At 39.0% G+C, this 16,922-nt stretch overlaps 1 protein-coding gene across 1 annotated transcript in view; it reads left to right on the top strand.

The window, feature by feature from the left end:
* Positions 1-16,922, top strand: part of LOC307169640 (uncharacterized protein) — a 48,268-nt gene that overhangs the window by 18,466 nt on the left and 12,880 nt on the right. Inside the window, exon 2 of the mRNA XM_079890368.1 lies at positions 5,780-7,874. Within this exon, the coding sequence (XP_079746494.1) occupies positions 5,785-7,874 (2,090 nt within the window). The 5' untranslated portion in view covers positions 5,780-5,784. The remainder of the gene's footprint in view (positions 1-5,779; positions 7,875-16,922) is intronic.

Here is a 16,922-nt window from a genome sequence, read left to right on the forward strand (position 1 = left end):
AGCGGGACTCGCGAGCCTGATCAAGCAACACCACAGCGCTAAGAGACCAGACCAGTAAAGAAAGCATTTGAATTTCAAATGCTTTTTGAAATCGACACTGAAGTAATAACATCGCTGCGAGATCTAGTGAGAAACATGCACATTTCTCTGTTATTAATGGATCAAACAGCGCTGACGTGGAAACCAGGAAGAAACATCGTGCCATGAATGAACTGATCAGATCAGCAACATTCACCGTGGAATGGATTTGCTGTAGTAACACTAACTGCAAGGTATGGAAGTTTGTCAGGAATAGTGGGCTATAATGCTTTCAAGTAACATTACGTCGGTTTTATTTTGACATTATGAATACAATTATTGCTGCCCTCAAATGTTAATCTGAACTAAAATAAACCTTTGTTTATAACTAGCCTACTAGTACAATATTACATTTCATTTTGTCCAAGGATATTTTGTTTTATATGCTCATAAGAAGAGTCAAGTATAGCTCCATTATTGTTCAGTAAAAAAAGCAACAAAAATAAATAAATAAATAAAAAATCATACTTTATGATGTTAGTTTCATTAAATAAAATAATAATAATAATAAAAAAAAATTCAAGGAAATTTCTCTGGCATTTATTTATTTTTGCTGTATGGCAAATGTACCGAACCGAACCGTGACACAAGTGTATCGTATCGAACCGAACCGTGAATTTTGTGAACCGTTACACCCCTAATATATATATATATATATATATATATATATATATATATATATATATATATATATATATATATATATTACACACACAAACACACACACACACACATATATGTGTGTGTGTGTGTAATATATATATATATATACACAAATATAATTTTTTTTTTTTTTTTATATACTTTTATTTTATTTATTTTTTACAAATTGTTCTTGCAAATTGTATAATATCCAAGGTAAACATGTCTAGTAATTGTGCAGTTAATTCTCATACTGTATTTTCAGCTTTGGAATATTTATCCTCTCCCCAAATTTGTTACTAATAAAACACAATACAAATTATTTAAAGGGGGGGTGAAATGCTCATTTTCACTCAATCTCCTGTTAATCTTGAGTACCTATAGAGTAATATTGCATCCTTCATATCTCCAAAAAGTATTTTGTTTTATTATATTAATAACAGAAAGATAGACTGTACCGAGTCTTTCCGGAAAAAACCGAGCGGCTGGAGGCGGGCCCTGTGGGCGAAGCTTAGCTGTGCTAACGCGCCGAGCTAGTGACAACACACAGAGACATTTGTTCAGTTCAACAGTTTTACTCACCGTCCGGTTCCAACGCACGACCGCGAATCTTTATCATTGCGACTGCTCGATCCTAAGCATTAGACGATCTGGGCTTTATTTATAAAACAATCATCGTCGAAATGCAGGGAACAAACAGTCTTACACCGTTTATGCTCAGGAAAACAAACTCCATCCACGGGTTCCTTAATGCTGGGTTCTTTGGGAATCTGTGCAGGGTTGTCTTGCCCTGGCAACCAAAAACACACTTCTTTGGTGACATTGACTTCCCAAAAGCCGGGCAGGGCGCTTTGATGGCGAACTGCTTTCGCTCTCTTGCTCTGGTCTAAGAGTGCGCGCGCGGCCGCGATCTTACCGGAGAAGTGCCCTTAGGACCCATATAAGGAAATTCCGTTACATCTGACGTCACGCATACCCATACTCGAAAAAAACTTTCCGAAACTTGTGACAAACCGGAAGGAGTATTTTTGGAACAAAAATACTCCTTCAAACGTACAACTTAGTTTTTGAAACTTTGTCCATGTTTAGCATGGGAATCCAACTCTTTACCAGTGTAAAAAACTCAGTATGCATGAAATAGAATTTCACCCCCCCTTTAAAGAAAAAAATTATATTTACCTTTTAATAGTTTGTTTACATCTACCTTGTAAATATATTTTTTTATTACAAAGGTTACAATTACAACAACAATTCACGTGTAATCTTACAGTATATTCTACGGTTAAAACTGTACCCAAATCTAGTCAACAAAATGTTGTCTTTCATATTTCGCCTGACTGTAACGTTGTTTTTATGAAATATTAGGGCATATAAATGTTAATTTGCAGTTTAATACGTTGCTTATACAAATAGCCTACATTTTATTTCAACATATTTCAGTCGATTTTTACTCATCTCAGTATAGCAATACAGTTTGCTAAAACATCATCATTCATTCACAAACGCGATTTAAATTTAAACTGTCTTTTTACGAGCTGTGGTAAACAGCTCGCATCTCTGCCGTTCATTCATTCATAAACAGAAACCCGATTCACGTGAGAAGGAAAAAAAACATACTACTGTATTCCTCAGCTCAGTCTGATCCTTGCTCCTCGAAATACCCGCACTTCTGAGGGACATTTTCCATTATTATTATTCCTCACAGCGCTGCGAGACGGTGTAAACAAGTAATGATCTGAATAAACTTGTGTTTTCTCGAGCTGATATGGGGGCGTTCACAGGTTTGCGCCGTGGATTGCCTCAGTCATTTGCGTTTGAATAGCGCGCGCTCTCCGTGGGCGTGTCACATTACATTTGAATCAGCTGTAATGAGCTCGACTGGAATCGCTCTCTTTTAATACAGATTTCACAAGATGAGAATATTTGTTTTTTATATAAATTACTTAATTTAAAAGAAGAGAATTCAAGCTTCATGCCTGTGTGTCTGTATGTCTGTTTGACTGAGTATTCGCTGAGTTATTGTTCATTTTCGGACGCGTTTCAGAATGGACTACACTGACAGAGAGAAGGCAGAACTTTCTTTATTTGGCAAAAAGCACAACACTTTGTTTTTATTGTGAGTATACACAAAAATAATACACATTTAACAGAATCGATTGATGTATGAAACTCCTATGGAAAATCAAAGTCAACAGAGTATTTATGAGTTTCTTTTACACTAATAAAAAAAAAAGCGAGCTGGTATCGCCGGCCATACCGCCGACCTCAGGGGGTTAAACGAACTAATTCTAGTTTGTGCAAAGCTAGTATACGCGTTTCGTGTTCTTGATGCTTAATTTGTAATTCTAGCTCTTTTAATTTCAGTGCTACAACAGGATCAAACTCACGTGTGGGAGGTACAACTGATTCTTCGATCACCATACCAAGAGAGATCATCTCGGACAAGATTTCATTTTTGATATCAGCTTTTAGTGCCGAAGGTGAAACGGATATTTGAAAGCTCTCCGCAATTTGCAGTAATTCTTTTTTTTGAAAACGATCCAACTGCTCCACAGACGGAGAGTTAATAAAAGCTTCAAACTCACTCTCCATATTTCCTTCCCCCCCACCAAATTTAGTTTATCTACATTTGGACAAAAGAGAGAAAAAAAAACTTGACTTTACTCACATGCTTTGAGGTTTTCGCTTATTTTTGTGATTTATGAATCATGAATTATGAATTTTGTCTGGTTGGGCAAGTAGTAGGCCTACAATTCTCTCTCACTTTTCCCTTCAAAAAAACACGCGTCCGAGACACAGTCTATGGTCCCTGACAAGCGTGACTCGAGCGTTGATATGTTTTACTTGATGGGTTTTCCCTGTAGAGAATTACGTTGTTGAAAAGGAAAGTAAAAGAGTGACGCACGTTCATTGCGTTTTACTGTGATGAGAGTTCCGTGTCTTTATTAAATTCAACACATTATAATGATTTATGAAAGAGTTGTCCAAGAGCCAACACCAAGGTGTATGGCGTTTTTAGGGTAATGTGCAGTGCCATTTCTCCTCCAAACATGGTGTGTATTATGGCATCCAAACAATTCTATTTTGCTCTCATGTGACCACTCTAAATTCTCCCAGTATTTCCCTGGCTTTTTCAAATGTTGTGCAGCAAACTTTAAACGAGCTTCAACATGCTTTTTTTCTTCAGTAATGGAGTCTTGCGTGGTGAGCGTGCATACAGGCCATGGAGGTGGAGGGCATTACTTACTGTTTTCTTTGAGAACACAGTACCTGCTATCTGCAGGTCTTTTTGAAGCTCTCCACAAGTGGTCCTTGGCTCTTGGACAACTCTTCTGATTATTCTTTTCACTCCTCTGTCAGAAATCTTGCGAGGAGCACCTGGTCGAGGCAAATTTATGGCGAAATGATTGTCTTTCCACTTCCGTATTATGGCCCCAACAGTGCTCACTGGAACATTCAGAAGCTTAGAATGGCGCCTATAACCAATGCCATAATTTTGTGTTGGAACAATTAGGTTGCGAAGGTCTTGAGACAGCTCTTTGCTTTTACCCATCATGAGATGTCTTGTGTGACACCTTGGCAATGAGACCTTTTTGTAGGCCATCCGTTGGGACTGAACCAGCTGTTATTAATTTGCACGGACAGGGGGCTGGATTGTTTTTTAATTACTAATAGTTTTAAGCTGTTGTCTTGGCTTTCCATGCCTTTTTGCACCTCCCTTTCTTCATGTGTTCAATACTTTTTCCCTGTGTCATTTCACATTATTACACACAACTTAATTTCTGAGCTTTTTTGTTTTGGTTTCTTTGTATGTACTGATTCCTTGGGTTGTCATCAACATCTCAAACAACCTCAAACAGTCACAGTCCAAACTCCACTATGACCAAGACCAAAGAGCTGTCAAAGGACACCAGAAACAAAACGGTGGGGGACCTAGTGAATGACCTGCAGAGAGCTGGGACCAAAGTAACAAAGGCTACCATCAGTAACACACTACGCCACCAGGGACTCAAATCCTGCAGTGCCAGACGTGTCCCCCTGCTTAAGCCAGTAAATGTTCAGGCCCGTCTAAAGTTTGCTAGAGCGTATTTGGATGATCCAGAAGAGGATTGGGAGAATGTCATATGGTCAGATAAACTTTTTGGTAAAAACTCAACTCGTCGTGTTTGGAGAAGAAAGAATGCTGAGTTGCATCCAAAGAACACCATACCTACTGTAAAGCATGGGGGTGGAAACATCATGCTTTGGGGCTGTTTTTCTGCAAAGGGACCAGGACGACTGATCCGTGTAAAGGAAAGAATAAATGGGGCCATGTATCGTGAGATTTTGAGTGAAAACCTCCTTCAATCAGCAAGGGCATTGAAGATGAAACGTGGCTAGGTCTTTCAGCATGACAATGATCCCAAACACACCGCCCGGGCAATGAAGGAGTGGCTTCGTAAGAAGCATTTCAAGGTCCTGGAGACTCCAGATCTCAACCCCATAGAAAATCTTTGGAGGGAGTTAAGTCCGTGTTGCCCAGCGACAGCCCCAAAACATCACTGCTCTAGAGGAGATCTGCATGGAGGAATGGGCCAAAATACCAGCAACAGTGTGTGAAAACCTTGTGAAGACTTACAGAAAACGTTTTACCTCTGTCATTGCCAACAAATGGTATATAACAAAGTATTGAGATGAACTTTTGTTATTGACCAAATACTTATTTTCCATCATAATTTGCAAATAAATTCTTTAATAATCAGACAATGTGATTTTCTGGATTTTTTTTTCTCATTTTGTCTCTCATAGTTGAGGTATACCTATGATGAAAATTACAGGCCTCTCTCATCTTTTTAAGTGGAAGAACTTGCACAATTGGTGGCTGACTAAATACTTTTTTACCCCACTGTATAATCAATTTATAGAAAGGCATCAAATTATCATAATATTTTATAGCCGTTGTCTACTTTCTACCATTACATCAGGGCTCCATTTTTATGTCTTTACACTTTATATTTCTCTCAGTTAATTATTTTGGTGTACTGAAAATTTAATTTCATATTTTTTTCTTTCATTTCAGACCTGATGGAAGTGAAGGAGGAGAGTGAAGAACTGAGTAAAGTGAAGGAGGAGAGTGAAGAACTGAGTGAAGTGAAGGAGGAGAGTGAAGAACTGAGTGAAGTGGAGGAGGAGAGTAAAGAAATGAGTGAAGTGAAGGAGGAGAGTGAAGAGGAGAGTGAAGAACTGAGTGAAGTGGAGGAGGAGAGTGAAGAACTGAGTGAAGTGAAGGAGGAGAGTGAAGAGCTGAGTGAAGTGAAGGAGGAGAGTGAAGAACTGAGTGAAGTGAAGGAGGAGTGTGAAGAACTGAGTGAAGTGAAGGAGGAGAGTGAAGAACTGAGTGAAGTGAAGGAGGAGAGTGAAGAACTGATGGAAGTGAAGGAGGAGAGTGAAGAACTGAGTGAAGTGAAGGAGGAGAGTGAAGAGGAGAGTGAAGTGGAGGAGGAGAGTGAAGAACTGAGTGAAGTGGAGGAGGAGAGTGAAGAACTGAGTGAAGTGAAGGAGGAGAGTGAAGAACTGAGTGAAGTGGAGGAGGAGAGTAAAGAACTGACATTTTTAAAGGAAAGAAGAGTCAAGAAATCTTTCACCTGCACTCAGTGTGGAAACAGTTTCACAACCAAATATAATCTTGAGATTCACATGAGGATCCACACCGGAGAGAAGCCGTTCTCATGTGATCAGTGTGGGAAGAATTTCACAACCAAACTAAATCTTGAGATTCACATGAGGATCCACACCGGAGAGAAGCCGTTCACATGTGATCAATGTGGGAAGAGTTTCACAAGCAAACTAAATCTTGTGCGTCACATGAGGATCCACACCGGAGTGAAGCCGTTCTCATGTGATCAATGCGGCAAAACATTTCTTAGTGCATCAGTCCTGAAGACACACCTGAGAGTTCATACTAAGGAGAAGCCACATTTATGTTCTGTGTGTGGAAAGAGTTTTTCACTTCTGCCATATTTACACGCACATCAGAAAATTCACACTGGTGTGAGAGAGTACATGTGCTTTGAGTGCGAGAAGACTTTTACTACAGCAGGCAGTTTAAAACTGCACCTGAGAATACACACTGGAGAACAACCTTACAAGTGTTCACACTGCGACAAGAGATTCAGTCAGCCATCAACTCTGAAAACACATGAGATGATCCACACTGGAGAACAACCTTACAAGTGTTCACACTGTGACAAGAGATTCAGTCAGCCATCAAATCTGAAAACACATGAGATGATCCACACTGGAGAACAACCTTACAAGTGTTCACACTGTGACAAGAGGTTCATTCAGCCATCAAATCTGAAAACACATGAGATGATCCACACTGGAGAACAACCTTACAAGTGTTCACACTGTGACAAGAGATTCATTCAGCCATCAAATCTAAAAACACATGAGATGATCCACACTGGAGAACAACCTTACAAGTGTTCACACTGTGACAAGAGATTCAGTCATTCAATATCTCTGAAAACACATGAGAGGATCCACACTGGAGAACAACCTTACAAGTGTTCACACTGCGACAAGAGATTCAGTCTGTCAGCAAATCTGAAAACACATGAGAGGATCCACACTGGAGAACAACCTTACAAGTGTTCACACTGTGACAAGAGATTCAGTCATTCAGCAAATCTGAAAACACATGAGAGGATCCACACTGGAGAACAACCTTACAAGTGTTCACACTGTGACAAGAGATTCAGTCATTCAGCAAATCTGAAAACACATGAGAGGATCCACACTGGAGAACAACCTTACAAGTGTTCACACTGTGACAAGAGATTCAGTAATTCAGCAAATCTGAACAGACATGAGATGATCCACACTGGAGAGAAACCTTACAAGTGTTCACACTGTGACAAGAGATTCAGTCATTCAGCAAATCTGAAAACACATGAGAGGATCCACACTGGAGAACAACCTTACAAGTGTTCACACTGTGACAAGAGATTCAGTCTGTCAGCAAATCTGAAAAGACATGAGAGGATCCACACTGGAGAGAAGCCGCACACGTGTGATCAGTGTGGAAAGAGTTTCTCTACTAAACGTCACCTAAAGCTACACATGAAGATCCATGCAGTGGAGAAACCACTTAAACGCAGTCTGAGATCACGGTAAGTAGTTTATTTTCATGTGCTGAGCAACAAAGTCTCTTCTGTGTAAGTTAGCCACACATCACCCTATAGCCAAATCTCTCCTCTCCACCTATAGCCGGTGTATGGTGAGCACAGGACACTTTGTTGATTGATATCTATTAACTTGTGTTCAACCAACAGGAATGTCTATTTTGTCAGTTCAGATCAATGCAAAAAAAACACAAATTCACTCTCTGACAGTAGGTGGCGCTCATGTAAAGCAGAAATACAGCACTATACAGTGTTCTAGACTGCGACTAAATGGTCACATTTTGCAAAGTTTTTTAAAAGAGAGATTTGCCATTTCTGCCGCATACGAGAAACATCACACGACAAACGAAAGCAGAATGAAACCACGCTACTCGTTTGAGCTGCGCAGCGCAAACAGTTTATCGGAAGCTAGAATTTTACTTTGTTTACTTTACACACACTCATCGCTTCGCTTCAGAAGGCCTTTATTAACCCTCCAGAGCCATGGAGCACTTATATGATGATAGATGCCCTTTTAATTTTAACCCCACCCCGAGCACTGCCCATCGTCCCTCACTCCTTCAATATGTCTCGAGAACGCACTGCCTGAAATAGGTTAGAAGGTGCAAATGATTATCCATTTTCTCTGCGCAAACCTAAAATGCAAACCTGCAAAAGCGCAGAAGCCATCCTTCTTATGATGTACCAAGTACATCAGGATTTATGGGAAGTGTTCCCGGTTCCATCTTACCTAATTTATCCAGCCTAACATTGGATTATAGAAGTCTATAATGTATTGTGTACGCTAGTCCAAAGAGGTGTCTTTAATCTAGCTTTGAACTGACAGAGTGTGTCTGCTTCCCAGACAATAGCCGCTTTCCGACCGGAGGAACCTTTTCACAGTTCCTAGAACTATTGGCTAAAGTACCCGGATGTCGGCGTGTTCGCACCACAGGAACTAGGAACGATTTTAGTTCTAGGAACTCCATTTGTAGGAACTAATTTAGGTCCTACTTCAGAGTAGGGTCTAAACCAGCACTATAGGAACTATCCGTGACGTTAGTGTACGCTGATTGACCAAACGCACGCGGAACACCAGCACCCGCCATTTTTAAAACAGCTTGAATGTAAACACACAGGTTATAGCCTATATATTTACTCCATAAACTAACTATACAAACATGGAAAACAGTGATAGATGGGTCTCTAAACCTTTATGCTGAAGAGAAAATCCAACGCAAAACTAAGAGGACCAAGCCAAACATGATATGTTTATCTGCCCAGCTAGCAACACTGGACATCAACCACACGTTGATGTCCATAATAACCTTTTTTCATATACTGTCTACTTTCTATAACAGTTCTATCTAATAAGATATTAAACAGTACTGTTAGACAGATTGCTAACTAATAAACAGAGAATGCGAGCATTGTTTGCTCTGGCGTTCTCAGCGCCGCCAAAATAAAGGTCCGTTGCTCCGTCAAAATAAAAGTCAGCGTGCTTGCGTCACTCCCTTACCCCTCCTACCAGTTCCTATGGCCACTTGGCCAGTGCGAACGCAAACAGCAAAACCGAGTCTGGGGGAGAGTAGTTCTAGGAACGGTTTAGAAGTGGACAGTTCCTAGAACTAAGTTCCTAGAACTACTTGGTCGGAAAGCGGCTAATGTTAGGAAGACTGTTCCAGAGTTTTGGTGCTAAATAGGAAAAGGATCTACCGCCAGCAGTCGATTTTGATATTCTAGGTATTAATAACTGGACGGAATTTTGAGATCCCAATAGACGTGAAGGACTATAATGCATTAAGAGCTCGCTCAAGTACTGCGGAGCTAAACCATTTAGCGCTTTGTAAGTAATCAGCAATATTTAAAAATGTATACAATATTCAATAGGGAGCCAATGCAGTGTTGACAGAACTGGGCTAATATGGTCATACTTCCTGGTTCTGGTAAGAACTCGAGCTGCTGCGTTTTGGACCAGCTGTAGTTTGTTTATTAAGCGTGCAGGGCAACCACCCAGTAGAGCATTACAATAATCTAGCCTTGAGGTCATGAACGCATGAACTAATTCCTCCAGGATTTCAAAATTTTTGTGTGATTTTTGCGATCAAAATGACAGAAATTTGTGAAAAAATGTGCTATTTTTATATTTTATAATTAGGACATCACATTTACCATAACAGTATTATGTCAGATGCACAATAGTCATACATGACAAAAATCACAAACAAAATGCATAAAGCTTGTTTATTTTGGTCTAATCAAATTCTCATCAAATTAACTTTTAAAACAACCTATGGGCAATTTTTCTATCTTACCTAAGTAAATATTAACAGCAGGTGTAGTAATTTATACTGTAGAACTGTGTGTAAATGCTGAGTTGAGGGGTCCTGAGCTGCAGTAGGCAACCTGTTACTTACAGTGCGGCGTTTTGCAAGGCGTCCCCACTGCGTTAAGCTACGCAATACGAAGTGACCGTTCGAAAGGGAACTACTCGGTTACTATCGTAACCTCAGTTCCCTGAGAGTAGGGAACGAGTATTGCGTAGCCGGCCGCACTAAAGTAACCTGGCAAGTTGTCGCTTCAGACGTTAAACCTGCTAAAATCATGGTGTTTTTCGGGGACTAATAAAGGCTAAGGCCACGCCCCCCCTTGGCGGGCTCTGACGTGTAATGGCGTGATGCTGGCTCATTTGCGCCCGCGCCATTGGATATGCAGTTGCCGCAGCACAGCCAATGAGTGAGCCAGACACTCGCTGTGCTAGCTGTGCAGCTGCAAAATGTGTTTTACATTATAGGCTTCAGTAAATCGAGGAAAAGGAGTTTTCCCTTTTCCCGCAACATCTGTATCCACGAAAAAATGCATTGAAACTTTAATTAAACTAGAGATATTTCAATTGGGTGATTATAATTTAATGTTTTGTAAGGTCTTTTTCATTTTTGTGATTATTTTGCAGTTAAATTAGGAATTATGCAGGATCGCAAAAAAAGTGACATTTTGATGATTTTGCGTTGTATTCAGCGATCACGGAATCGCAAAAAACTGGAGGGACTGCTAATTGTTTTGCATTTTTCATTGAGAGCAAATGACGTAATTTAGAAATGTATAATTGTAAATTAGCAATGAATGAATAATTTTTTTCCTCAGGGAGACTACAATGCACTGCTTGATGCGATACTGTAGTAGACGATTGCATTGTTATAATTTTGTCCCTGATATTATCAGTCTTATAAGTGAAGAAGTTCATAAAGTCATTACTGCTGTGCTGCTTTTTTTCGTTAGTTTAGCAACTGTTTCAAATAAATACCTAGGATTATGTTTATTTTCTTCTAATAGGGTTGAAAAATAAGCAGATCTAGCAGCTTTTAAAGCCTCTCTGTATGCAATCAAACTCTCTTTCCATGAAATGCGAAATACCTCTAGTTTTGTTTTCTCGTTGTACCACGGCGTTGGACTATTTTCTTTAATCTTCTTTAAGCGCAACAGAGCAACTGTGTCTAAAGTGCTGGAAAAGAGAGTTAAAAGTTTGTCGCAATATCTAGTTCTTCTAAGATATCTGGGATGCTGAGATGATGAAACTGATCAGGAAGATTATTTACATTTATTCATTTAGCAGACGCTTTTATCCAAAGCGACTTACAAATGAGAACAATAGAAGCAGTTAAACTAACAGTAGAGATTTTGTGCCTCTTTGAGATGGCACCACAAGACGTCGTTCACTTGCAGAGCGCAAGTTCCTGGATGGCACGTAAGTCTGAAGTAAAGAGTTAAAGTAAAAGGGAGCAGAACCAGTGGATGTTCTGTAGGCAGGCAAACCAAGCAATTGCTTGGGGCCCCGAGCTGGCCTGGGGCCCCAAGACAACGACTGGTTAAGAATAAAATGCAACGACAAACTGTGTGAGCGCCCCTTTGATAGTCAATGCAGTAAAGTGCAATGACACTGTTATCGGGATCCCCCTCAAGGGGGCCCTTTCAGTAGTCGTCGCTGACAGCAGCCAACCACGTCTCTGCTGCCGGCAAAATACAAAACCTCCTCGGCAGTTATCATGAAGCGAATTATTCTTCAGGAAGCCAGAAAAGAAAGAAGATAAAGGTAAAAAAATATAGTGATATATGGCCGCCGTTGCCCTACACTTTGGCCTTCATGCCCCGTGAAAAAAAAATCATCGTACGGCCACAGTGGCCTGTGTGCCCTGGCCCTGTCCAAGTTCCATGTATAAAGCAGAGCATGTGAGCGGAGTGGAGCGGGAGCGAGCGGGCGGATCTTGGACAGAGCGCAGAGCGGCAATTTCAAAAGGACGGAGCGTCGCCCTATTTCCCGCTCCAGTTTCGCTCCGCTCACACCACGAGTCTGAAGCATGCTCAGTCAAGACTGACCCTGAATCCATCTGTCTTGCACAGTCATCAACAGTAGACTATTTTCAGTCAAAACTCAGCTCAATAATGGAGTTCAAAAAGTACTTCAAAAAGGAAAATGAGAAGTCATACAGGTGTAGCCTACTATTAATAAGTCGCTCCGGAGTATAAATCGCAACAGTCAAAAAATGCGCCATGAAGAAGAAAAACACATAGGATAGCCTAGCCTAAGTCGCACTGGACTATAAGTCGCATTTATTTAGAAATTTATTTCATACACACACACAAAAAAAAAACAATGTTACAGACTGGACAGTTCTCCGTTACGGACGTGAGCGCTCAAAGCGGCACTAAAAGACTGCTTTATAAAACTTTCACAGAGACCTCAAGCAGAAAGCACAAAGCCTGTCTTTAAATTTAATTTCGTTTTGTATTAATTGTATCTTAATTTTAATCAATGTTTCATCAACCAGTTGTCTGGATTTAATAAATTACAAGTGAATATATTAGAAAATAGATAATCACGACACGAAGGCGCCGGCGAACTGGAGCTTGTCTCATAAATGAACCGAAACTCAGCGTATAGCCTACTTGCCTCACAGACCTGAGACATATATATAAAGCTTGAAATGTCTACTTTTAAACAGAACAATTCAAAACGAAAGAAAACAGACTTCTCTCTTATGTAATTCGTATGAAATGTGCATTTCTCTCTGGCACGTTCACTACTAGTCCAGGCAAAATAGCGTTTTACGACAGACTAATTGTAAAATAATTTTTTTCAGCATAGATCTTTTCTATGAGGTGTCCAGAACAACATACTAAAAGTCCTAAGAAATCCTAGTTGAGGAAATATGTTAAATTCTCATCAATCCGAGATGTGTGCCAATAAGGCCAGGCAACAATACACCCCAATGGGGCTATTTTTTTCCTTTACTCCAAACAAAATGAAACTTTACACAATGAAAGTACCCATGAAAAGTAAACCATTTTGTATTACAAGTTTCTTTGAAAATGAATTTTATTATGCAAATGAGCTATAGACTAATCGAATATGCCCAAAATACACCCAATAGGCTTAATTTTTTTCTTTGCTCTTAACACAATAAAACTTTACATGGTAAAAGTATACATGAAAAGTAACATTTTTTGTATTACAAGTTTCTTTGAAAATGAATTGTATTATGCAAATGAGCTATAGACTAATCGAATATGCCCAAAATACACCCAAATAGGCTTAATTTTTTTCTTTACTCCGAACACAATAAAACTTTACATAGTAAAAATATACATGAAAAGTAACTTTTCTTTTCTTTTGTAAAGAAACGTTTCTTTTGAAATGAATTACAATATGCACATGAGGGCCACACCTATTGAATATGTCCTAATTTGCATAGGCAGATGGCAGAAACACCATTATGACAAATACATAGGCCCAATATTCATCCAATCATCCTACTGCCAATGGGTGATGGCAATGCTGCTTATAGACTGGCCTCTAACCTGAAAAATGCCTGGCTTGGTAGTGCCTGCCAGTGGTATAACCCCTATAGTCTTCAGGGTCACGGAGGCACACAAGCCTCCCCACCACGACAAGCTAGCACCAACAGGGGAGGGTTCTTTCTGGTGTTTTTTATTTTATTTTAGTTTTTTTTTTTTTTTAACTAAGTAGATTTTGCTGTTGCTAGCTTCTCATAACACTGCAAAGCTACTTTACAAATGGTGGAAGTCTGATGTGTGGCCTGCCTGGTCTGAAATATTTGCTAACTACAAACAGAGAAGCAGTTTTGGTGTCTGGCAAAATTATTGTAAAGAGCTGGAATGTCTGGAAAGTGTGTCTATCAGTCTTCTGTGTGAGAGTGAATCGTTTAGTTGGTAAGAATGACAGAAGCCTGTAATCTTATCAACAATACCAATCATTTGTAAATCTACCAGCCCAAAATTTAATATCACCATGTTACTAATGACTAAAATGGCTATTCTAACTTTCTTCTTATGTTATCTATGTGGGAATGTCATTAGGTAAGGCTTGTTTGACAAAAGAAAAAAAAAAGAATTTAGAAAGCAACTGGAGGCAAGATTGTGCAATTAATTCTTAAAGGTAGGGTAGGTAGGATTTTCTAAAAAAACTTTTTTTCAACTTTGTTTAAACTGTCTTTATATACCAATACATAATTAAAATGTAAGTGCTCTGAAAAAGAGAGTATAAAAATCGAGTGACTGTAGACCTTTTAATCTGCAATAAACACAGCTCATTATTTCCATCCGGGACGAAACATTTGATTGGTTTGGGCGACTGTCACTCTCTCGCAACCATGGCAACCACCCCTGTTACAAGATCTGCCCATATGCGTGCACCCGACACCGTTTGATTTGAGGAGTGAAGAGAGGCGCGGAAAGAAAGAGCATTCAAAATTCAAAGCACATATGCAGTCAGCGAAGGCAAACCAGGCAAAAAAAGAAAGACAGTACTAGAAAAGGCAATGAACAAAAAGCATTTGGATAAAAAAAGAAATCAAACGAGAGTAAATATCGGCGTGGCTTTCCAGCGATGGCGAGAAGTGAGGGACCTAAAGGGGATGAAAAGTGATGCCTTGTGTGTCGTACACACTGTGTTGTGTGTGTGTGTGTGTGTGTTATATTATTTTGTCTGCAATACAGTTGTGAGAAGGAGTTGTTTGAGTGTATGTTACTCTGTTTATCTGTAAACAAGACATTATAAAACTGTGGTGATGTAACTTAGTTGTTGTTGATTTGTATCAACCAGTATCCAGTATCGATATGCTAGCTTGATAGTGAGTAGGCTACTAAAAGCCATCTTATTTGTTTATATTCATAGTGATAAAGTTAGGTATTTAATTACATGTGATTCTGACATGATGTCACTGCATGCACTGCGCTCCTTCCTCTCTACTCGTCTAAGGTAAATAAATGCGTCTTCCAGCTGAGCCTGAGCATTTGGCGTCGCGCGTTCATGTGTTTTGGGGGTGTGGCTTTGGAAGGAGCTCAGAAGGGAGGGGGTGGAGTAAATGGAAATAATGAGCTGTGTTTACAACAGTCGTGAGAGGTCTAAAGACACTCGATTTTTATACTCTCTTTTTCAGATTACTTGCATTTTAATTATGTATTGGTATATAAAGACAGTTTAAACAAATTTGGAATGTTTTTTTTGTTAAAATCCTACCTACCCTACCTTTAAGGTCAATATAAGTCTTTTTTGTGGCATGTGACCCAGGTAAGTGTGGCAAGTGACTTTAAAGGATTAGTTCACCCCAAAATGAAAATTTCCTAATAATTTACTCACCCCAATGCCATCCAAGATATCCATGTCTTTCTTTCCTCAGTGGGAGAGAAATTATGTTTTTGAGGAAAAGGATTTTTCTGGATTTTTCGTCTAACAATGGACTTTATTGGTTACCATCGATTTTAAATCCAAATCAATGCAGTTTCAAAAGTCTTTGAAGTGTTTAAACGGGCTGTACGCGATCACAGCTGAAGAAGAGGTTGTTATCCAGCGAAACGATAGCTCATTTAAAAAAAAAAAAAAAAATGTATAGACTTTTTAACTTCAAAAGTTCAGATTGAGCTGATCAACAAACGGACAGGGAACTACGTCATCATGTTGAAAGGTCACGCCGGTGCCGTCAATACTATTTGAACTACTATTCTTATTCATCAGAATGTTATTCATATACTATTCATATTCATATTCACTGAATACTATTACTATATATATAATAGCAAACAATACTATTGGAACTATCCTCCTTACGTACGGTCACATTGTAAACAGTGGGGCGGTACTTCTGCCGGCGCCGGCTTGACCTTTCAACGTGATAACATAGTTCCCTGTCCGTTTGTTGATCAGCTCAATCCGAACTATTGAAGTTAAAAAATTTTTTTTTAAATGACTTATTGTTTTCATTTTGGGGTGAACTAATCCTTTAAATTTATCGTGTTTATGCATAGGTTAATTTACTGTATGGACATGAATGTGTTAGTTATTTGGCCCCTGTTTTTTCTACTTGTGACTTTATGGTATCTTGGCCATACAGTAAGTCAATTAGGCCTAGTGTTGAGCTCATTTGCATATTTAAAATAGATTTTTCAAAGAAATTTGTAAAACAAAAATGTAACTTTTCATGTATACTTTCACTGTGTGAAGTTTGATTGTGATAGGAGTAAAGGAAAAAATAAGTCCATTAGGGTGTATTCTGGACATATTCAATTAGTATATTGCTCATTTGCATATTCAAATTCATTTTCAAAGAAACTTCTAATACAAAATGGTTTACTTTTCTTGTAGACTTTCATTGTGTAAAGTTTTTTTTTTTGTGGTAGGAGTAAAGGAAAAAATTAAGCCTATATGCGGGTATATTTAGCCTATATTCGATTAGTGTGTAGCTCATTTGCATATTTAAATTCATTTTCAAAGAAACTTGTAATACAAAAATGTTTACTTTTCATGGGTACTTTCATTGTGTAAAGTTTCATTTTGATAGGAGTAAAGGAAAAAAATAGCCCCATTGGGGTGTATTGTTGCCTGGCCTTATTGGCACACATCTCGGATTGATGAGAATTTAACATATTTCCTCAACTAGGATTTCTTAGGACTTTTAGTATGTTGTTCTGGACACATCATAGAAATTATCTATGCTGAAAAAAATTCTTTTACAATTTATTCTATTTTTGGCTCCAAAATGA

Source organism: Squalius cephalus (assembly GCF_949319135.1).
Source record: "Squalius cephalus genome assembly, chromosome: 1".
NCBI lineage: Eukaryota > Metazoa > Chordata > Actinopteri > Cypriniformes > Leuciscidae > Squalius > Squalius cephalus.